Genomic DNA, 24,343 nt, shown 5'->3' with positions numbered 1-24,343 from the left:
CTATTAAATCAGAGGAAAAATGGTTTTGACTTCAAGAAGCACAAACAATCTGTTTCTGCTAGATCGTAAGGCTTACTAATTTTTATTGTTTATTGTTACGAGGAGAAAAATAACTTGTTTCTCATCAGTACTTGCTTGTGTATTAAAGTTTTTATTGTCCTAAATTTAAGGGGAGGAGATGTGAATCATTTCGATTTAGGACAGTCTTGGGAAACAGATCTTTCCATCCTGCAAAATCTGAATGTCCTCTACAAATAATGTTGATATGAAATGTGTGTTTTCCTATCTCTCTTCTGAAATGTATATTTCTATACATTTTATGCAACAAGCAGCATCATTCTTATTCCTTACTCTGCACAGAGTGAAAATGTCAAAAGTTACATGTGAATTAATTATATTCAATAAAGCAGTTGCCTGTTAGAAAATGAAAACATGCTATGTTTTAAAGACCTTAACATAAGCTTGATATTTTTAAATGCAAAGAAAAACTTGGCACATAGTTTATTGCTTCTCAGGCATTCCACATACCATGATGACTTAATAAAAAGCCTTTTACAGCTGCACTGTGCAATGTACATTTCCTAGCAAATCTAGAACATTGAGTCATAATGGTTATTTTTACTGTATTGGGATAACAGGCTTCTGTTGGAGAAAAACAGCAGTAGAGCTGACCATGTTTGTTCTACGACAGAACTTGAGAAACAGCCTATACTGCTCTTCTCCCTTAATTTTTGTACAGACTCTACCAAAAAAAAAAAAAAAAGGAACTTTTGACATGTCCACTCTCCCATGTCCCATTCAAGTTACATGAATAAAAAGGCAACTGGCTTGCCCAGATGCTTCACCCTCTTATTTTGTATGTTAAATTAATAAAATGTCTTTTAATAATGTATATTTAAGATTTGTAATAAAAATGAAAACATGATTTCACACAAAGAATAGGTAAGTTTGTAAGTACAATGGAACTTTAACGTGCATCCACAATACTATGTTCTTCTACGTCTTTTCCCCTCCCAAGCCATACACAAACAGTTCTACTCTTCACTCTGTTTCACATGGAGCTTCAACAGCCAGCTGTGGTATCTAGTATGCTACTGTTTCACTTGTGATGCTCTTCTGTGTTTTAAAAAGTATCGAACTGCAAACCATACATAAACAGAAAGCTCTTTCTAACTAATAAAAAGGGAAAATGTGAATGTAATACAAGAGAAAATTTAGACATTTTACTCCTTCAGCTGTATCCAACAAATGACACAGTGGACTACATGTGAATAGGCTTTCTGCCTCTTAAGAATGATCAAAAGATGTCATTTCTCAATAGAACATCCTGAACTGTATATTTTTTACACTATCCTTAACACCCACCACTTAAACTGCCTGTGTTTTTCCATAATGTCTATCTAGTTTGTGTTTCAGTGCACATCCTTACCAAGATGCTAAAGCCACAGTGGAAATGCAGTTAAATCTGCTGACAGCAATAAGAAAACATTGAGCATGCCTTGTTGCAGAGAACTTCATTATCACTTACAAAAAACAGTAAAGGAAATGTAAGGAAAAATGCAACCTGACAGTTTCTTTCTCCATACAAGTATTACATTATGCCCTGATGTCAGTGCTGACTGCCATTCTTGCTTGAGCCCAAACTAAAGATTACTTACAGCTTTCAGCTAAACAAGAGATCACTCTAGTTATGGCTGGGGTGTTTCGGTTTGCAAAATGACAAAGAATTCAAAAACTTAATAAATTAAGTATCTGTTCAGACAACAGAACACATGATTTATCTAAGGTCCAAGCCCTGAAAATCCAGTGACAAAATCCATCAGTATCCAATAAACTGCAAGAACATATCTAACATTGGGGGTTTTTTTTTTAACATTGAAAATGGTGTCAAAGCTCTACAGCAATGCTGATATGCACCTGGGGTTATGCCCATGAATGTTCTGCAGCAAGATTTGTTTTCGTTTTTTTCTCTTTTTTTTTGCAAAGCAGTATCAGCAAACAGAAGCAATTGCACCATAAACATGAGTAACCTCTAAATTATCCATAATTATATTAATGAAAAGTTCCTTGAAGTCCCTTAGTTACCTTCAAATGACATAGTTTTAATAATTAGCTTATCATACTAAGCTGATTTCTCAGCAGCTTCAGTCTCCTGTTCAGACAATTTCTCTTCTGACAGTACTGTCATCCAGGGGGACACGGAGCGTGTGATGGTTTGTTTGGCCAGGTTGTAGTGATTTATGACTGTGTAAAATTTCCCTCGAGCGCTGGAGTCTTGTTCAGAGTAGTAGTTTTCCAACCCAGCTGGAATGCACTGATTATTCTGAAAAGAAAATCCATTGCTTAGATTTCAGATACAGCCCCCCCAAACACATGAAGCAGGTTAGGGTTTTTTTCTCCTTTTCCTTTTAGCCTAAGCCAACAGTCACTTTGTATGAGTCAAGATGCAACATACAGCAATTAACTACCATGTGTTGTCCTGCTGTGTTCAAAATGTTCTTCCCTGCAATCCTCAAACTACTCATGCATTTGCCAGGAAGAACAATCTGAGTTTATATGCCAGAATTATTAACATACAAGATATGTGCTTGCCTAAAATTATTTTTAAAAGTATTCAGTCTTCAGTTCTAGCCACATTTTGCTGTTTATTCCTGCCCGCCAAATTCCAACTGTTTGGTTTACAACAACAGCTGTCTGTATCCTACTGTTAGATTAACTTCAGGCAATTTACCCTGGTGTTTGCAGTCTGAGGGGCAGAAATTAATACAGATATATTTGTGCCAAGGTATGAACAGTTTTACAGCCCAGTAGCTAACACATAGAGGCAAAACACTGTGGGTAGCCAAGTGTATGTGCAAGTGTGTACACACATGCAAAATACTTCACTCCTGATTGTCAGAAAGATATAGCCAACAGCAGGCTTTTAAAAAGCTCTCTGGAGCTGTGAGGCTACATTATTTCATTTCCCAGGAGTTTAAGAACACTAAATAGAACCTGCTAGATGCTTAGAGCTTTGGAAAGTGAAATAGGTAATTTAGAGAGTAAAATACAAAGTAGGATCCAAATTTTGCTGTCATCTTAAAAGCCAAACTAAATGTGTGTGTGCAGTGTGTTTGTCTCAAGTATCATCCAGCAACTGTTCCAGTGATGGTGCAGGAAGAGCCTATGGAGCAGCTCATTGCACCAAAGGAAAAAATGATTTGGACATGTACTGGGACCCCCCCCCCAGGTTTTGCCCCAGAAGGTTTTGGGGTCTCTATGCAGGTCCTCCTGCCACACTGGCCAGTCCAGGCAGTCTTGCCTTATACTTCAATGTGTTAGGGCAGTCACCTGAGCAATTGAATTGACTCTTTGTGAGCTAGAAGTAGCTGGAGCTTGAGGAAAAATATGTTCAGTCATTTCTACTCTGGCTATTTTAAAAAGAAATAGGATATTCAGTCTTCCTGCTTCCAGCACCAGAGGACTGAAATTTATAATACTACAGCACAGCAGCTTTGAACTGCTGGTGTTCTCCTACTCAGCAAACAAAATTTTATATTGGGAATTTCTCAGCAGAAAAACACATGCAGAAATTCCATGGGGTTTAGGACCAGATGCTGCCTTAAAAGTGCCCACATTTAATTCTGAGTTGACTTTTGTCTATGTGGAAAGAAAAAAAAAAAAAAAAAAGGCATAAATAAGCACCAGTAACAACAGTTTCAAATGGGTTTAAGTCATAAAGCAAAAGATGGGTGAAGACCCAGCAGACAGTCTTGGCTTAATACAAATTCTGCTTCCTAAAAAGGCTAGCATGAAAAAAATCATCAAAAGATATGAATGAAGAAAGGAATACTTGCAAAAACAAGAGGCCCACAGCTAGTCTTAGAACCTGCCTGCCCCTGATGAAGTCAATCATGTGGCACATGTGATAGCGCAAAGATGCCTCGCTGTCACAAAACCAACAGCCCTCCCACAGAGTCAGCACCTCACTGGCTCAAACCCACAGGTGTGACAGAAACCTCAAAGTGTGTCAGACTTACACAAGTGCCCAGAGTTACCACAGCCACCCTGGTTCCCTTTATTGGTGATGTTTTGTCAAGGCAGCAGCTGGGGCAAGTCTCCCTCACAGTTTTGTTGAAGTAGCAGCACAAAGCAGACAGGATTTAACCCTGGCTAAACAGCACCGGTGTCCGTTCAGCACTGTAAGTCAACAGAGGCTTTCCCATGCTCATAATGAATTTATTTGCCAGCTGCAAGACTGGGACCTAGATTTATAAAAGCATAATCCAGGAACATGGAATGGAGCTATTTCATATGCATATTCGTATACTTTTTCTGGAAGTATTATCCATGTTTTATCTGGGATAACTGACACTACTTCTGATGTGATAAAATGACTAAGAAGTACATAGACAGACATATTTGTAGTGATTATTTCACCCAGTCACAGGATGTAATCACAATTCTAAATATTTAAGATGGGGAAAGGAACACAATCCATTGAGCTAATGAAATCTGCCAAGGAAACTCAAGCAAATATAATTATTAGAGCTGAAGACAAGCCAAGATTACTGACAGTCTGAAAAAAAGCCACAGAATCTTGTGTTGCCTTCAGAAGCAACTTGCTTTGTAGCAGGCAAAAATGACTCAGTAACATTGGGGGAGGGGGGTTTTGGGGGGTCGAGGGTGCTTGTAGTCACAAACATGCAAAATATCTGACAGAAGAGGCTAAAGAAACACATCAGTTTCCCTCTTGACTGTGTTTTTGCTCCCAGGATTTCATCCTTCTAAAAGAGATGGGAAAACCTCTCTTTTTAGTCCTTCCCCCTTGTGTGCTGCCCAAGGACAGCCCCTTGGCTTAGTTCCAGTCAAGGCAAGCCATGCAGCACTCGGTGACTGAGTGATGGGAACTGCTGCTGAGTCTTACCCTGCCACTTGCCTGAGACTTTCAGCTATATAGAACATTTATTTCCATCCTTTTTATTTGTTTCCGTGGTTCCCATGTGAGAGAAGTAAGGAAGGCCATGAGGAGAAACTGGGATGCTCTGGAGTGACCTGCCAGTATTTTCTTTTTTACACAATCCTTCTATTTTGGAAATTAGTTACAGGTTATGGCCTTGGATACCAGAGAAAACCGTGGTTGCCAGCCTATATCTGGCTGAATTAAGATGATTCCTTTTGTTCTTTGACATGAAGACCCCAGTGGTATTCACTTATAAATAGTATCTTCTGTCACGTTAACTTTGCTGGGTCAGTAATTCCCAATTTAACATTTAATTGATGGTGCGGTCTTCAGTGCACTGCAATGACTTTGGTGTACTGTCCACAAGTCTGACAGAACACAGGTGCTTTGGCAACAAAAGCTAAAGGGTAACAGATAGGGTACAGAACATACTGAAGCCCTGGGGAAATTGCTCAGGATGTAAGTGCACTCAGGTTTTTGCAGTGAGTCTCACCAATAGGTTCTGATGAGTGCTCCAGAGAGCCAATCTGCACAGAAATAAGACTGCTGTACAAAGGAAAATGAGCACCTTTTTAAGCACACCTTCATGCCCTGGAGGCGTAGTACAGCAGAAACCTTTGGAACTGCTCCATGTATGAGAGCATCAAAGCAGAGAAGAGCGAGTCTGACTCAGAGCTGTGGTTAGCTCAGCCTTTATGCAGAGATTCCTGCAGTACCAGGCTTCCTGAGGCAGGGACACCTTTGGCCTTAAGCAGGAAATCACCTCAGCATCTGAAACCTGGGAACATCCAGGCCAGAGAATGTTGTTCAGTCCACCTGAAGCATGAAGCCAGTCCACAGAGATACTGGTCACAAGGTGACAGACTTCATGTTTCCTAGGACATCTGTGGAAAGCTATGCCATCACCTATCATGGACTCTCCCCAAGAGAGATGCAAAGTCATCTTAACAGTGGTAGTTTTCAGGCCTTGTGTCATTTGCCAACATCCTTATCCTGTAGAACTCTTTTAAAAAAGAGTTACATGATCAAAGATGCTGTGTCTCCTGGCATTATGCCATGAAGCAGCTGGAAACAAAACATCATCTCCAAGAAAACCACCAGGAGAGTAACCATGATGCAGCCCTGTGTATGTGCTGCACCTTAAAAACAGAGCATGAGCTATGGGACATTCTGCCAAACTTCTGTCCCGAACACACAACCTGAAAGAGGGAAACAACCAGACCCTGTTCACAGGGCAACTGAGTTATAGTGTTCTTTCCTTAAATACTTGTGACACTGGCAAGAAAAGCCAAAAGAAGCCAGAAAGCTTCAACTCAGAGGAGAGAACATCATGGTGTGAAAGAAGGCAGAAGCAGGAGACTTGCTAGACTTGCACAGGAACACGTAACTGGCTGTTCCTGTCAAGTCAGGATCACATCAAGACAGGCTTGAAAGGAACATACAGTCCACATTCCAAACTGCTCAATGCCAGGAGAAAGCTTAGGGGGAAAAAAAATGCCTGTTGTCCCCTGAGACATGAACACAGAGGGGTTTCAGTGCCTGAGACAACACAAAAAGCCAACAGCAGAACCAAAACTGGATCTTCTAAGTTACAGCCAAGTATTCTAACCACAGCATCTTTTGCCCTTGAACAAATGGAAAGGAGTAACCAACTGAATGCTTGAACCTAAATTAATCCAGAAGGGCTTCACTGATTATAATTTTGGACTAGATTCTTGTAAGATATTTATGTGCCTGAAGTGACAGATAAAATCCTGAACAGCATTGTTGAGGAGTCCTGAGGCAGCCATCCCTTCTTAAGTCCTTTTGAAGTTCATACTGGGTACCCATTCAATTCATTATATGACTAAATATTATTAAAAAATTAAAGAGAAGAATGCCATTATCACTGCTACTTTTCTTACCTAATTACAGCCAAGTTCAACTCTGCTAAATTTACAACTGGGAAATCAATGCTACTTTTCTGACTTTCAGCCCAGGCCATAGCAAAGGAGCCAGCACTACCATCTCACACAAATAAAGTGAGCCCAGCCTCCCTTTTGGTTAAAACCAGTATTTTTTCCAATAAATGTGTTTTCCCTTTTTTGGCATCACTTTTGGCAGTAGAGCTTGGAGGTCACTGTTCTAGAACAAGAAGTTCTTCCTACAAAAATAACCCTGAAGTAACTCTACTACTCTTAATGAGAACATCACTCTACTGTTTCTTTGACACATATTCCAGATTTTTTTTTCTCCACATTTTATCAGTTTCTTATTTTCTAAGACACAGTAATTTGGAGGAACATGCAACATTAAACCATATGACCCATAAATGAGGGCTTTGTCCAGACAACTGCAGGTGAAGTAAGTCTGAAACACACCAGTGTTTGGACTTTTGCTGTATTTTCCATGTTTAGAACATTAGCAAATAGCACTATTAATATTGTGCAATGGTACAACCTCAATTATAAATTACCAAGAAAGAGTATAGCAGGAAGCACACTAACCTATGAAAAGAAACACCCAATCTGTGCAACACAGCATGACGTAATCAAGGTTATGCCTAAAACAACACAGAATATTACATACTCTACTGTTTTTCTAGAATGGGTATGCAATTTACCTTGAAAACAAATCCTTCTGGACAGGTATGATCATACTTGTAAACCTTGTAGACTACCAGAAATACAACACATGTTAAGAATGCAAGGGCAAAAAGGACCAGCACAGTTACCTGTAAAGAAAAATAAAACATGCTTATGTTAGTAACACAGTGCTTATTCTATTGCTGCTTGTTACTGCAGGCAGCAGAAGTCAGCTGGGAATGCACTTTTACAGTAAAATCAAGGAAAGGATAAAACCAGCTGCTTAATTATTGAGGGAGAACAGGGAAGCAGCACATAAGCACTTCTACCCTGCCCTTCTCAGAGAAGAAAGAGGATCATCTGGTCAGTGACCCGTTGCCTCTGTACTGCAAGGCTTTTTTTGACTGCATTTCTGTTTAAGGCCCACAAAGCCAGGACACACCAAGGTAGCTTGTGTCTGCTGTTTTTTCAGCATGTGGATGATGTAAGTCTAAGTCTAGTTAATGTCAGCTGATCAGCATGTTTGTTTTCCCTGTGCCTGTCCAAGAATGCAGTCAGGTGATAGTAACTTAGCACAGGTGTCATCCAGAGGTGCCTCTTGCACAGCATGGAGAAAGTAATGTCTGCCCTCTCTTGTTAGGATCTGAGTTTGTTGCACCTGCTCTGAACTTAGGGATAGTTACACCAGCATTCTGCATTCTTGCTTGCTCAATGCTCCTTAATTTATAGGTTGACACAGTACTGCTTCATCACACAGAGACTGCACAGGAGTAGCTCACTGCCAGATCTGTAAGGGATACACCATGTTCAACACTGGGCTGGCCCTCAGGAGCTGTGTGGCACCTCTTTCCACAGTGCTCACAGAGAAGCCATTGCAGACAGCCTTGCCTGGCTTTTCACCATGTCCTTCAGTACCTCTCTGCCCCTGAACTTGGGCTGTGGAGAAGTCCAAGACACACCTTAAGACAAATCTGAAATCAGTGTCAGTATCAAGCTAACCTTTCCCCCAGGTACAAACTCTGAGCAGCTGGAGACCAGCAGCCTTCTGGTGTGACACAAGACAGAATTACCTTTAGAATTACGTCACCCACTGATGAGAGGAAGCACAAAATTCTGTCCAGCAGTTACAGTGCAAACCTCTCTAATTCACACCCATTTTTGTGGAAGGTATGAGCTGAGCAAATAGCATTCATTATCTGGGAGAGTATCCCAGATGTGTTTGTATTATCCTAAAACTTCTACTGATAGACAAATAAGTAGGTCATGGAGATAACACAGTAAGAGTGATTGAGATGAATTTTCTTTTTGGTAAGTTAGAAAGAAGCAGGCATGTCCTATAGCATAAGAAACAGTAATAAACAGAAACAAGATTATATGATTCATTTTTTAAAACAAAGCATAATATGATCTAAATTTTAAAGTAAGATGAGTAAACCAGCTACATACACCTCCTGAAAAGAGAACTAAGGCATAACGGGGTCAATTAATTGAAACAAGAATAATCTGGTATTTGAAAAAGCAAAAACAACAGAAAATTGTAGCTTTGCCTATTGGTAAAAACAACTACCACATATCCCCTTTATGATAAACCTCTGAACTAACAGAGTTTGCAACACTGCAAACTGTGTGTGGCAGTGGTATTAGGACATTTCAGGACTACAATAAACTTAAGAGACTTCTCATCCTGTGAAAGCAAATTTCATCATGGGCAGACAACAGCAAGTGCTATATTTCCTGGCTGAAACAAGGTTTAGGAGTATTGGGTGTTGCTGAAACCAAGGATTTGCTAAGGATTTTTGACAGAAAGAAAATAAGCAAAAAAAAGGAAGGCTGGAGTAGAGGCAAGGAGAACTGCAGATCAAAAAGTAATTTAGCAGGAGAAATGGAGATATTAATGTAACAATTCCAGTTGAAATGAGACTTGGAGCAAAGGACCTTTCTGGTTAATAGCAACACTTTCAGTTTCTCAACAGTCTCTGGATTACAAAAGAAAAAGGAATCATATTCTTAATTACCCTCTGAAAACTTCAAATTGACAAGAATTTTCGTATCTAATTAGCCTTTCTCCAAGTTTGTTACTTGTTTGCATACACAAAAGCTAACATGGATAGCTCACTCTGTCTTGCCAACCTTGTATGCTTACATCTCCCATGCCCACTATGTCCTGCATGAATCCAAGAGACAAAGTACATTTTCACCTTCCTTTCTGGTCATTCCCTGTGGCCCAGTTTAATAACAACCAACATAACACACACACACATATCCCCATTCCTGGTGCAGCTATGCCCTAGCTCAGCCCTTCTGATAGGTTTATAATCAGGCTTCTGGCTCCACACAGCCTTCAGCAAAGGCTGCTCTCTTTAGGTGCACAGGCCTGTGACATGGAGCACAGACATCAGGCAGAGCAATTGCTACGGCACAGATCAACCCAGATCATATTTGTCTCCACCACAGATAGGAGCTAAGAGTTTAAAATGTTTTGAAAAATATTCTCAAGTCTCATAGTATTTTAACCATATTTCCTGGTCCTTCTACTACCAGCCAGTAGTAGAATTGTAACATTATTTCCCAGCTGTAACCATTCTGACATATAGATGAGGTCTCAGGAATATACTGAGACAACATACTAACAAGCTATTCTGTAACTGAGACTAAATACTAAGACATTAAGGAAAAACTGTATTTCCACAATCACTGAAGGAACACTTTTCAAAGCTTCAAAACTGTTCTGAGAAGTAACTGTTTTTTAAGAGAAGATAAAAAGCCCCGTGTTGTGTTGGTTGCTGGAGCCTGGCAGGTTGCAGAGCCACAGCCTCAGGGGTGACTTGCTGAGACCTGTTTTCAGTGACAGTGTGGAGCTGTGACTTCTCACTGCTTGTACAAGTTCCTCCATTGCCATACAGGAAGCCATGGGAAGCATTCTCAGGGGTCCTGCTTCAAAAATCTCACAGAATTTTTCTCTCTCACTTACTGTATTTCCTAATGTTACTAATTTTGGTATTACCATGTAAATTTTTACTCTCATTATCTCCAGTGATTTGCAATCACGCTCCAGTTGCAAATCCCTAATCAAGTAAGATCTTGTCTCCTTCCTATTAGGAGAGAAGCTCCCTTCTTTACCATCCTTCAGGATAGAAGTAACTTCTATTTAAAGACAGTTGCAGATGCAAACGGCACAGATGGAATCTAGTGATGGATTTCTTTCCAAGGTGATTGCCATCACCAGTTAATCCAGCCCACGTCGCCCTTTTAAGTTGAAAATCCTTCCCTTTTTACTAATAGCCATTTTTCTTCACTCTCATACTAACCCACCACTGATGGTCCACAATGGCCATATCCCCGTGTTCACTTCTGAACCCGAGGCAGTCAGCTTCTCTCCCCGGCCACTAACACAGTGCAGCCTCTGTGCTTCACCTTCTGAGCCCTGTCCTCCCAGATGCTTTTCAGAAATAAAAGGATAGGAGGCAACAAGCTGCTCTTCAGACCACAGGCAACCCTAAAGCTGCCATTTTATTGCTTTCTTCCACAGCAACTTTGCACATTTGCTAGAAACTAAAGTTATTCTCTTCCTCCTACCAACACACTACTCAGAATTTGCCCTATTCCTCAGGCAGGAGTGGATGCAGTGCGTGCATGAGCACCACTTCCCTTCTTCTGGAAGGAAATCTTGAATCTCTTTTTTGTGGTAGCCAGCTGGCAATGCAGGACCCCACACAGTACAAGCAGAAGTCTTGTGAATTACTGTGGTCATTCACTGCCATGTACATCCTGCAGAACTCCAAGGTGACTGTCACACCTCAAGAGCAATGGGCTTTTAAAATACTTTTCTTGAAATAACTATATGATAGGACAAACAACCATTTCTTTTACCTAGGAATTCAAAGTGTGATTTTGCTTTCGTCTTGAGTGTGACATTTAAAGTTAGTTTTAAGGGGATCTGGCAGCAAAACGAAGTGAACAGAGAAGATGACAAGATATTATGTATGTGGCAGATTTTTGAATAGATTGTAAGTGAAGAGCAGAAGAAGGACAACATCTAGCCAGAAGCCATTAGAGTAATCAAAATGAGAAATGACTAATGAATGAACTAAGCATACCCACAGCAAAAAACCTGTGTTCAGACTCTGTAAGCAGTTAGCTGAACAAATGAAACTCACCATATCTGACAACTACACAAGCATGTAAACAGCTTGTGATAAGGCCTTTGCCATAAGATCTAGCAGATCCTCCCCATCAGTCCATGCTACTTTGCCTCAGCTGCGAAACACTGCAAGCTGTATTTTCTCTGCCTGGCTTTATTTGGACTACCTTTTTCATCCAGCTGGGTAATACTAGAGCAAAATTCATCAATTGCACCAACAGTGCCTGCTTCCTTCACACCCTTTCCTGGCCATGTTTCAAGGCATGCACAAGTCTACCCTTTTTGCTCCTCTCAGCTCCATCCACTTTGCTATTTTATCCTACTGTCCCACTAAAGCCTGGGTATCATCCATTTCTCCTCCTTCACCTCTACTTGTCTAATGCCTCCTCTTGCCTGAAGTTCTTTCATTAAGTCACTCATACTGTGCTGCTTTGCACCACGCCTTCCTTCATGCTTTTCCTTCCATCAGCACACAAACCCCTATAGAAGCATTCCTCTTATTAGAAGTGGAACTAAAGTGGAACTAACAAGATATGTGATGATTTTCACTGCTCAGTCACTGGCACTTGGTCACATCTCATCTCTGCTCTACATCTATGCATTATCTATTTCACCTGCAGCTTCTTGGGTCACAACTTTCATTTCTGATCTCTCTGTAAAGTGCGAGGCACAGACTTGCTGCCAGCACTGAACAAGAAGAGTGGAAACACACTTCTAGAGCACCTTTCATATGAAGTGATTTATAGCCAATTAATGCTTTGCTCACCAGTAAAATGCAGAGACCTCTGGGGTGAAATACAGCAACTCTGTGCAACCACTTAGGACAGGAAACTAAGATTATTGGTATCCAATTTAAACTACAAGAGAATTTTAGGCAGACGGCCTGTAATTACAATAGATTGTGTCTGGCTACATCCCACAGACAAAAATTCGTAGAACATTGCATTGACTTTCCTGCTAATGGCCATGACCTCCATTTCACCTCTCTCCACTAAAATTTTGCATCTCTAGCTACACAATGCCCTCTACTAGCACATTAGAGAGCACAAAAATCAGCTTTGCACTTATCACTGCTTTTGCAAAATTATGTCCTTGTTTGCTATTACCTCCGCCTGTCCCTGGAAGTTTAAATGAAAAACATGTCTAAAACAACACACTAAAGGATTAAGGAAAGTTCACCTTGTGGGAAATGGCAATGTGAAAGAAAAAAGGAACATTTACATCTATACATGCAATATTTGACTTGTATTCATTTACAGAGCAATGCAAATCACACAGAACACCCTGGTACAATGTCCTATACTTGCTGTGGGAATATACAGGATGACCAGTGACTCCAGAAGACAAGCAGATGCCTTGTTTCAGAAGAGTATTTCTAACATTACATGTCATGTTTAGCTGTATGACTGGTATCTATCTATTAAATTTTATTTCTTCACCACAACAATCCCATCAAAACTTTGTGCTCAAAGAGGATGATAGTTTCAGGGCAGCTTATACAGAAAAAGCAGGAGAAATCCAAACACTGTCCTTCTCAAATAGAAATGACAAAGAGGAGGAGAGAACTGCTTTGGATGCTTACCTGGAGATGACTGGGAGTAGCAGCAAAAAAGGCAGGCAGATTCATGAGGACAGTAACAGAAAAGAAGCTACAGAACCAGAGCTTATTAACAGTGACAATGCAAGACAACAGGACCAGTCTGCAAGGGAATTGATTAATGAAACCTGAGGGACACAGTGTTAGACAAAACAGGTTAACAAGGCACTGGCCTTGAGATCCTAGAACTGCAGCTTAACTCGGCTGTTCCTGACAATATTCCTGTCATCTTCCATCACAAGACACCATATATTGTGTTTCTTAACAACAGGGATCTGAGGAAGCAGTTCAAGAAACCCTGTGGCACCAAGATAAGAACCGTACTACCTTCCCATACAAACCCAGAAGATATTACTGAGGCCAGGAAAAAGGCTGCGTAATGTTATTACAGAAGAGGAAAGGTTATTTAAGTGATACATCTGGAGAGATCCAAAACATCTTCTCTGTCACCAGTGTGACTGGTTCTGTTCCAGTAAAAGGATTTCTAATGGAGACAGTGGCAGAGGACACCTGACTTATAGCAGGGGAACTGTGTTAAGCATCCACTTTACTTAAATCTTCCAGCTCTGACTATAAAATTCCTTTCAATCCAAAATTTAGCAGGAGGATTGTCAATGTCACATCAGAGAATGTCAAACATAAAAAAAAAGGAAAAATGACAGTTGCCATGCAGTGCCTTTACTTACATCAATTATTTTAAAGTAATAGTTACATTGAAAGAACCACCTCCTTTTTCTTATTTGAAGTAGTAATGAAAAAATTCAAAGCCTGCCAAAGACTTATACTTGTGAGCAACTTTAATCTTGTGAGTGGTTCCACTGGAGGAACAGAACTACTAATGACAGTAAGTACCTGTCACTCTTCAGCACTAAGTGACAGACACAGAATATACTCAAGGAAGTGGTACCTGTACAGGAATCAGTTGACATCTCAGGCTCTTAAGAGACTTTTAAAGTGGGAGCAAAGAGCTACTCAACACACAAAGTAATCACACAGCAACAAAGAGAGAACTGATTTCCTTGTTTCTGATTATTTTTGCAGCAATAATAATCACTGGCATTTACTAAGAAGAGGTACAAAAGTATTGAGGCAGAAGCATGTTTGAAGGATGCTCCTTTTAAGATGGAAAAACCCCTGAACAGTTAGATGTATGTTGTGTACATTTTTGCAGTCTTAAAGTGACCAGGAAAAACTGCGAGAACTGATCCTGAAGTTCCAATTCCTCTCCCATAACCTCGTGCAGACATTTCAACAGCTGCTTGCTACTTGACAGTACACGGTTTGCACGGTCTCAGCACAGAGATAAGCTTGAGGCTTTGGCTCTGCAGTTAGATGGATGTAGAGATGTCAAGGATAAAGTCAAAAGAACTGCTTTTGAACAGAAAGAAAAGGCTGAAGGCATATCACAGCTTGGGTTGATTTAAGGGCTTGAAATTTATTATGAAAAATCAGTGTTTGCTTTCAAAACACCTCTAAATGTTCTTTATTGAGGTTTTCTCAAAGACAGAAAAAAATGCTTTGATACAACAGATTTTTTTAAATGGGTGTGGTTGTACACAACTGCCAGCTGTAGGCCAATCAATGGGTGCCGGAGTAGACATCCCACTACAAAATCCAACTGGATGTCATAAAAACACTGCTCTGTCAATGGGGGAGGCAAAGGTGTGGCCTTGGGTAATTCATACCATCAATTTTCTTCTGCCCTAACTTCCTTCTATGTCCTGAATCACAAGGCTCCTTTGAAGTTACATTTCCAGCCTTGTGTTACTCTGTACAGTGGACAATTTACAAGAGAGAAAAATCTGCCTTGTTCAAAGTTGCTTTCCAGATGTGAAGAACCAACTCCCCACATCAGCCTACACTGTTAAAAGAACAAAAACAAGACTTCTGTTTCTATATGGGAAATAATCTCCAGTGAAAAATCACGTCTTCCTTGGTGTGGTTAGTGCCCTAAAAATAAATTAAGACAACAGGGTTCTCAGAATTAGGAAATCTTCACATTCTTCTGAGAGATTCTGATTTGAACTCAGAATGCGGTTTCACAGAGGAAAATTATACTTGCAGTTTTCTTTGTAAACATTCTCAGCTCTGTTATAATAACTGTGGTAATGTGAATTGAATGCAGAAAAATACATTTTATAATTTGTTATTCACCAGGTGCTAAAACACCAAATGATCTACATGACATAGGCCCATGCTGGAGCAACTTCATTTGTTATAATGTGTAACTTCTCAAGAAGAACAGCTTTAGATGATCTGCACTGCTGAATCCGAAAAATGCAATCTGCTTCGTCATTATTTAAGAAGTACATCCTAGAATACACATGTGAATTATTTGTAAATATGACTGACTGACTTGCGTTATTTTTAGCACAACATTTGGGCTGTGTCTTGTGGCAAGCTTGTGCATCAGTGATGTACAACACTGAAGTCATTAAAACAGCATCTGAAAGTTATTTCATGAACACAAGCCAAAGTCAATATCTCACCAGTTAAATAATGCGTTTCATAATTATAGCAAATATTTAATTTTCAAACAAATATCTTTTTGCTCTCTCAGAATCAACAGCAGAAGTTAACATGATGGCTCACAATTAATAAGGACCCAGGAGAAAACCTCACACAATCAGTACTTTTCATCTACAAATTTATGAAATGTTATAAATTATTCATGTCATATTTACTACTGGGAGTGGTGAATGTGACAATCATCCCTGCTGGAGAACTAGTCAGTTTTCTTTAAAGTGCTGCAAGCAGCATAATTCAATTCTAAAATTGTTATACAGAGATTAAGGGACACTTTTAGGACCTGAATGTTCTGCATGCACATTGTTTTCAATTAAGTGAACCACAATTTTCCTAACTGATCAATCCCCACACTCTTCTTTAGAAACCTAGACTTACAGCCACAATGTGAATCACCCTGCAATTCCCAAGAGATACTAATACAGAAAACTCTCTCTGATGCAGTAGTTACCTAGCAGCAAAACCTAGCAACCCTGTAGTATGAGATTAATCCCAGAGCGATCATCATACAGTAATATCTAAAAGATATTTTACTTAAGTATGCCATCCAAAGGTATATAAAAATGCAATGCAAAAATCCTCAGGCTTTTAACTGTTCCGCTATACAAATTAGAAAAGACTACCCACCGGCATGACAAGCTATTTATTTGTTTTCAGCAGGGTCTCATTTGCTCAGCTCTCCCAACAAAGACAGAAAAAAACCCCCAGATTTACAAAAGGATGCACAAACCTTTTAGATGTGACCAAGATATTCAAAACCTTTCCTTAGCTACAATTTAATGTTCCAGCAATGAAATCCATTAGGCCCTACTGCTAAACCATAAGTGCAAAATTCTTCAGATATAGGCTCTGCTCAGCTGCTTGGAACCAAAGTCCTAGCAGGGCACTCAAACTAAAAACTGCCTCTCCTTTCTCTTCTACAACACAGTAAGCATTTTCCAATCACCTTCGTGTGACCAGGACTGCACAAAGACAGCCAGGCATAAGCTCTCCTTGTTCTAAGCTGTCCATTTGCATTTACCAAAGCCTCACCTGAGAGGAAGGGGATTACTCTCAAGCACTGGTACTATGGAGCCAAGAGGATAGAGAATGTTAGTCAGAATGTACCATTTTCCCTCAGGGATGGGACATCCTTGCCCCAAATCAAGAATAGGAAAACCTGGAACTAGGTTTCCTACCTCCTTAGTAAAACTCAACCACACCCCATAACATCTCTTCTTGGCTGTCTGGGGTGGTTCCCCACACAGCTGACTGGGAACCTATGTGCTTCACTGGATGGCTGAAGGCTCCACCAGGTGAATGGCACTTAAAACGTTTGTCACAGCAACACTCTGCAAAGTTCCTTTCCAAACATAATCTAATCCCTCCTTGAGCCTTCACTTTGTTTCTTTAGCATGCTCTGATTCCACTGTGAGCTGCATATACACTTCTGAAGGTCAGCTTGGGCCTGGGGAGCTTTTAGAGCACTGCTCAGGCACAACAGTACCAAAATCTCTGGGTGTGCCCTAAAACTTCTATCATGCAGACAGAGTTTAGAACTGTGCAACAGAATCAACACCTTAACTGAAGCTCTGTATTTTTCCCTTATACTAAATGTTAGGCTTTGCAAAGGTATTTGCACTTGTACATTAAAGAGTGTGGTTGCCTACTGCTTAAAAATGCTTTGGCATCCTTGGGTAAGATGCCAAATTAAAAGCACCTAAAAGCTGCAGCCTTCCTTTGTTAAAAGAGCAGAGGAGCATGAGCTGAAGTACCAACTTTCCTGGTTTGCTTTAATTACACAGAACAAGAAAAACTATTCTCCAGTGGGAAGGGGGAAAGGTAATTCAAGCCTTGCACCAGTTAAGCTCTCAGGTTTCCTATGGGACTAATGAAGGGATTAATAAGGGTGTGGATACTAAAGAATAAATCTGAGTCAGCTTCTTGCTGAACTGCCATGTGACAGTAACAGTTGTCACCAAACCGTAAGATTAAATTGGACCAGGAAAACTGATAGGAAAGAGCTCTGGTATTTATCCCTGGGCTGCCAAGTCATATATTTAACTATAAAAAATACATAATGGACTATGACAGTGCTTTTAAGAGAATGGTTTGGCCACAGAGATAAATAAGAAGCCAAAAAGAAAATAAATATGTGTTCTGGTGGTTCTTGTCCTTCAACACAAACAGGAGCTTTATCCACGCCATGAGCCCTCCCTGTGTGCAGCCCACACACACCCTGGCAAGCCACATTCTGAAACCCACACGCTGACAGAAACGCCTTCAGAATTCATCTGCCAGTGAGGGATTACAACCAATAATGCTACAAGATTTGATTTTGCTTCTAATTGTTAAATACAGGACTATTATAACATTGAATTTATTTTTCTCATGTCCAGCTATACCCACAACAGGCACCCTGTTATAGCCAGTTCTGACTACAATCAGCAATTGATTTTAAGCACTTCTGCAAACACAAATGAGTCATTAACATCTTCAGATAGCACTGCTTACCTTAAATCTTTCTGAAACCCCTTCAGTGATGCTGATTGTGAATTCAGCTATTTTTGGAGTACGGAACTTTCCCTTCTTGCGATCAGGTTCATATTCTGTTTTTGTTTTGACCACAACCTTTAAGAAAAAGAATCAATCACAAAACTATCAACTAAAGCTGGCCACAAAACTCTTAATTATTCTTTAACTCTTCTTTTATCTGCTTACGAGCACATCTAGCACATTTATTTTCCTGTCCCCATTTTGTGTAATTCTTCTTTGAAAGCTCTAAATTATTACTTATTTTTTCCAGCATATCAAACATCAACTAACTTACCTCTCAAAGTGGTTTTGATGGACCTACAGGAAGACTCATTATTCACCAGTCTCACAAAGGTTCAATTTTTTCATCTGTGGCAATACTGTGCTGTTATACTAGGCAAGGATAGATCAAATCCAAATCATGGACCTTTCCACTTTGTAGAGTGAAAATAGCCACCTCCATTTGCTTCAGGAAATTCCATTAAAGGGATTTCAAACTGGAGACCAACAGAAGACTATTGAAGAGTACCCAGAAAATTCTTGCAGCTGAAGATGCCGTGTTCTTTGATGGCAGGATTTGGAGTTTAAAAAAAACAAACTGAAATAACCAATTTACTCTAGTTGCTATTCACCATGTGATAGACTATGGCCCTTGGCACTCTTATTTTTAACATCTAATTTCTGAATTATCAGCTGCAAGCAGCAAGATGCACACGAACCCTTGTGTTAATGAGATTTCTTCAAACACCCAAGGCTCTTCAGTTTTTTCCTTGCTATGAACTACTGCCCCAAGCTGCACTATTTAGCACCTTACCTGCATTCCCAAAATATTCATTACGTCAGTTTTATCTCTAGTGTTCTTCTAGGCATTCTAATCATACAAAATTTTCACATCCCTAACCTATTTGCCTCATTTTTGTCTTCTGCATTTTTCAGAATCTTTTTCCAAGTATTGTTTTCAAGATAGGGTGCAGTTTATTGTACTGATGGTACTATTACAGTTTACTCAATTTCCTCTGTTTTTCCAAGGAATAAATATCTACTCTTTTAGAATTTTGAGAATCAAATTCTATCTTTAGCACAGCCTGCGGTATTAATAACAAATACATGATCACAGAAAGACCTGGGTTGGAAGGGACCTTAAAGATTATCTTGTTCCAACCCCATGACATGGGTAGGGACCCCTTCCACTAGACCAGGCTGATCAGAGCTCTGTCCAGCCTGGTCTTGAACACTTCCAGGGATGGGGCATCCTCAGCTTCTCTGGGCAACCTGTGCCAGGGCCTCCCCACCCTCACACTAAAGCTACTCTCAGTTTAAAGCCATTCCCCCTTGTCCTGTCACTACATGCCCTTGTAAATAGTCTCTCTCCATCTTTCTGCAATCAAGACTGTAACACTTCAGGTAACCAGACTCTGAAATTACAAGCTTTGGGTTCTCTTCTTCTCACTTCCCTGAAAGGTACCTTGAATGTGTAACTGTACCTAGACTCAGTACCATAAAGTTTATTAAACACTTTGACAGTATATTTCTTTAGGACAGAAGTTTAAAAACTACTTACCTATTTTCAGCTATAATTAGTAAGACAGTAGTTATTACCTATTTAACTTTATAGCTGCCCAACAGCATTATGGAAGTTAACTGCCTGACGATTTCTGGAATGCTTTTTAACATTTTAGCTCCCTTCCTCCCCCCTTTATGTTGCATAATCTCAGGCAACTCAAATCACATTCAGCTGACACTGAATGTACAGTTCTAACTGCTTGGTTATGTAATGTCTTCTTTTGTTTAACATATCTAAATATGAATTTAAATCACTTCATCCCTCTAATTTAGAAACTGTCAAAATCATCAAATCCTTAGCACTGTAGTCACTACTGTTCAAGAAGTTATGCTTCACTGCCATGCTGGAGCCTTCCAAGTGAATAATAACCAGAGATACATGAAGTATGTACTTCTATTCATTATACATGAGCGTCTGCATACTTCAGAATTTTATCAGTGTGTCAATCTTTTCTTAATACTGTTTCTTTTCTTTTTATCAGTTGCTCTGCTCCTGCCTTTGAGTCTGTAGCAACCAGTAAAGAGACACTGACATGACTAACCAGTTACAGGACACCAACAGGACCAATAAATTCATGTATTTAATTTTCCTCCTCTATGTTTGCAAAAGGAAAAGAAAGCTAATATACAATTGGAGAGTGGAGAGTAGAAGAACCAATCAAATACTCATTTATTTAAGCTTCTAGCTTAGCTGGACATTTGCTTTCATTCAAGGCAAATGCCATCCAGGTGGGAGGAGTTCTGTCCCATTCTAGTAGGAGCAACGGGGCTGGCACAGAAACCCCTGGACTCACTAGAGAGGCTGTGCTCAGCTTAAACCTATTATCATGCAGATCCCTCGTTCAGACTTCTGCTTAGCAGTGCAGGAACAGAACAAATTCCTTTGGTCATTGGTCCTTGGTAATCGGTTATATCCAGTCACCAGTTGGCAGATGTATCAGACACGGTAAGACTTAACTTGTTCTAAAGCCTTAGGGTGTGATTTTGCCCTCAGTTACAAGATTTACACCCATGTAACTGAGGGCATAAAATGGACCCTCAGGCTCCTGAACAGCTGTTATGGCTTATTGCATGTATGCCAGCCAACTGGTCACCACAAACAACACAGAACAGTGTTGATGGCAATTAAAATGGAGGTCACACATTTATTTGTACTGCCTACAAGCAACACTCTACTGAGGAAAATTTTACAAGTTAAAATTCTTTAAGGTAAGATTATTTGATTTTTTTTTTTTTTTGAGGTTTGAGGAATGTATAGCTATCACTTTAACCAGAAGTAGAATTCAGCTTGTGGAAGACACAAGGCCAAAAATAAAAACTGTATGAAGACCACAAAGCTTTTTATTACCAGATGCATGTGGGAAAGGTGCAGGTAAGAATCCTATTAAAACAGGACACTGAAAACCCTGAAAAAATCCTACTCTTGTGGGCCTCATGTGTAGTAGCACTTACTGAATTCTTTATATGTGAGGACAATAAGCATATTTAAAGGCTATCACATCACCTTTCCAAATCTTTAAAATTAAATCCCTAATAAACAAGGCATGTAATGAGGAATGCAGGAAGCACATTTCCCTTCCAACCTGTAAGCAGCTCACTGGACTGTCCCCTTGCAGCTACAGAGGATATCTGAATCACCTATCTGGAGGTTTTCGAACAAAATAAATTGCCAAGGAGAAAACTCAATGGCCTGTTCTCATCTCATTATTTCAGCTTGTCTGGGGTTAGCATTAGTTTCTTACTGAAGCACAGAAGGAAAATGGAAGTGCTCTCTGTTGCCAGTATACCCATGCCCATCTTGCAGAGAAATAAGGCAGGGGTCTATTCCCCCATCAGGGGGGCATTTTTTTTGACAGATAAAACTTGTATTATTCACAGAAAATACACAATACCTTCCAGATACAAGAAAGAAAGATACTGAATAGGAAGGGATGTGACAATACAGCATAGAGAAGCTTGCACTTATATAGTATACGTTTCATACAGCAGCACATAAATGTCTATATGCTTATTGCTAACATTTCACCCTGATTTTTAATGCAAATCACCATTACTGGATTTTCATGAGCTTAGCTGTTCGGGTTTTTTCCCCAGAGGGATCTAGCATGCCTTGAAACACCCCATATTTCTTGCCGTTTCTAAGCTGCTCGTTACCCATAACCTATTCTTTTGTTGTTTGCCCGAGATTTGGGTGTGATTCTCCAGGGTGGAAACTAAAGCCTACTGTACCTTATCAGGAGGTGGGAACTGGAGCTGATTGACATCCAGGGGTGTGATCAGGGGGATGGTGTCAAATCCATCCTCCAAAAGGGGCTGCTTTGTGCTCTTCTCGCTGAAATTATTCCCCAGTTTCACCATTCTTCCAGGATAGAGGGATTTTCTGCTGGCACACACAGGCACACACGCACAGAAATGCAAAATATCAGAAACCAGACCTTTTCCCAGCCCTCGGGGGACCCGAAATACCTTCTGGAAAAAAGAGTAAAAAATTTAAAAAAATAGAATACGCGTTGGTCGCTATGACTCGGTTAGGTACCGGCGTTCTAGGAAGTACGAACGATGACCAGAGCTTCTACTATCAAAGTTTAAAAAACCCCAAACCACCACGCACACAAAACAGCACCCCAAATCCCCGACACGTCAGTGTGCCCGCCGGCGGGGCCCGGTGCGGCATCGCCCGCAGCCCGCGGGATGCGGAGGGCTCGGGAGCCCCGTGCCCGGCGCCGCCGCTGCCCTCGCCCCCTGCCCTGCCCCCCTCCCGGGCTCCCCTGGCGGGGCAGGGGCCGCGCTCCGCCGCTCACCGCCGCAGCTGCCGGCCCTGGCTCGGGGCGCGTCGTTCCGCCGCGGCCGCGCAGCGATGGCGGAGCGGGGGGCGAGGCGGCGGCTCTCCCTCCGCGGGTGGCTCTGGGCGGCCGCAGCGCCGGGGCCGTGACGCAGCCGCCGCCTGGCTGAGGCAGCTCTGGAGCAGCAGCACAAAGGGGCCCCGCGGGGACGAGCGGGCGGCGGCTCCCCCCAGCCGGCGATGGCGCAGCGGCAGCAGGTGGAGGGGGCGGCGGCCGCGGGGCCCGGGCGGGACGCGCCGCCCCCCGCGCCCCTCCCCGGGCGGGGCCGCGCCGTGCCCTGCGCTAACGGGGCCGGAGCCGCCCTCGCCCGCTCGGCGTTGCTTGTGCCCGGCACGGCGAGCCCCGACAGCCCCGGCGAGGGCAGCGGCGGTGGCTCGAGCGGAGAAACTGCGCTAAACGAGGAGGCGGCGGGGGGCCCGGCCTCGCCTTCCCCGCCGCCGGCCGCCTGAGTCGGGGCGAGCTCGCCGGCTCTGCTCCCTCCGGTCGTTCCTGCGGGGAAGGGACGAGTGTGCGGTCAGCACGGTGAGAGCCGGGCCCAGTGTCCGCTCTGCGAAGCCGGGGGGATGAGAACATTGGGGCCGGCACTCGCGTCACTCCAGGGCAAAGGCGTATTGCGGAGCCTTGCAGCCGAGAGAGAGAGGACATCTTACAGCTCAGCTGGCTCGGGGCGGAAAAAACCCAGAGTGATTCATATTCACTGCGCTGTCTCCTATAACCCAAGGCAACCAGCATGCTCATCTGTAGTCTTGCAGGTGCATTGCTCCCCAGCCAGTGGAGGGAAAAGCGCTATGGGCGATGCAACAAGTGACTGGGATGGTAGGCAGCTCTGAGAGAGAAGAGGCAGACAGGTGCTCAGCCTAGAGCCAGTTCCACGCTTCAAAATCAACCAACGTCTTCTCACAGATGCCAGCATGAGCAGCCTCTCTGCGTGGTTTGTTCCAGTTGCAATCCAACGTGCGTTGTTTTCCTGAGGTCAATGGTCTGTAATGCTAGAGGCCCTTTTTGGCTGTGGCACAAAGCAAGTCGTGTCTCCAGTTATGGATCATCCTGTCTATCTCATTTATTTCTCCCATCAGTGTTCTGTCCTGAGTAAATAAAGTGTAAAATAAGCTTGTCTTACCTGAGTAACATTTCATAAATCATGCTTGCGCGTGTTAAATAGAAGAAAAAGTGTTTCATTTTATGCAGAAAATTGCACCTGTGACTAGAAATGAAGGGGTTTCTCAGAAAACAAGAAACACTTGAAATATTTAATTTTGGCAAAGCCCTTGTCTTACAAGTGTTCTTGAACAGAACAGATGAATAACCCACAGATGGATGAGTGTAATCCATTCATTTGTGTGTGAAGCCAAAGTCATACAGAATCCAAATGACATCAAAAGTCCAAGTGATGATCAGAAGTGTATTTGACAGTATACTACAGGGAGCCAAAATAACACAGCAAATGGTTTAACAAATTGACTGACTAGGTCCTTTTATCTCCAGCTTTTGTGATTTTATATTTGAGCCCTTTTGGCTGAAGATGGTCAAAAGCTTTGGGCAATGTATATTAAGTGTGCGCCTGAGGAAGTATCAGTATTGGATTAAGATGAATGGATGTAAATTTCCCAGCTGGCTAGTGAGGTTTTATTTTACAGTTATGTGAGCATGTGC

General features: G+C 41.5%; 1 protein-coding gene across 2 annotated transcripts; it reads right to left on the bottom strand.

Moving 5' to 3' along the window:
• Positions 1-1,932: 1,932 nt before the first annotated feature.
• On the bottom strand, positions 1,933-22,783 carry NSG1 (neuronal vesicle trafficking associated 1). 2 transcript variants are annotated; one of them, XM_082281642.1, is made up of 5 exons: positions 22,649-22,783; positions 22,077-22,227; positions 18,264-18,380; positions 7,545-7,655; positions 1,933-2,323 (listed from the first exon to the last, which is right to left on the bottom strand). In XM_082281642.1, exons 2-5 carry the CDS (start codon positions 22,203-22,205, stop codon positions 2,123-2,125), a joined length of 558 nt encoding a protein of 185 aa, XP_082137768.1. In that variant the 5' UTR covers positions 22,206-22,227; positions 22,649-22,783; the 3' UTR covers positions 1,933-2,122. The 2 variants fall into 2 exon arrangements, with proteins under 2 accessions (XP_082137768.1, XP_082137769.1); XM_082281643.1 differs by lacking the exon at positions 7,545-7,655.
• Between the last annotated feature and the right edge of the window lie 1,560 nt (positions 22,784-24,343).

This window comes from Coloeus monedula (genome assembly GCF_965178545.1).
Source record: "Coloeus monedula genome assembly, chromosome: 5".
Taxonomy (NCBI): Eukaryota; Metazoa; Chordata; class Aves; order Passeriformes; family Corvidae; genus Coloeus; species Coloeus monedula.
Note: the sequence above shows the minus strand (reverse complement) of the source record. Positions and strands in the feature narration are given on the sequence as shown.

Coding starts and splice junctions, on each gene's coding strand:
- NSG1 (XM_082281642.1), bottom strand. CDS start 22,205: ATGGTGAAACTGGGGAATAATTTCAGCGAGAAGAGCACAAAGCAGCCC. Junction 18,381..22,076: donor AGTTCCCACCTCCTGATAAG/GTACAGTAGGCT, acceptor TTTTTCTTAAAG/GTTGTGGTCAAAACAAAAAC. Junction 2,324..7,544: donor CAGAAGGATTTGTTTTCAAG/GTAAATTGCATA, acceptor TTTTCTTTTCAG/AATAATCAGTGCATTCCAGC.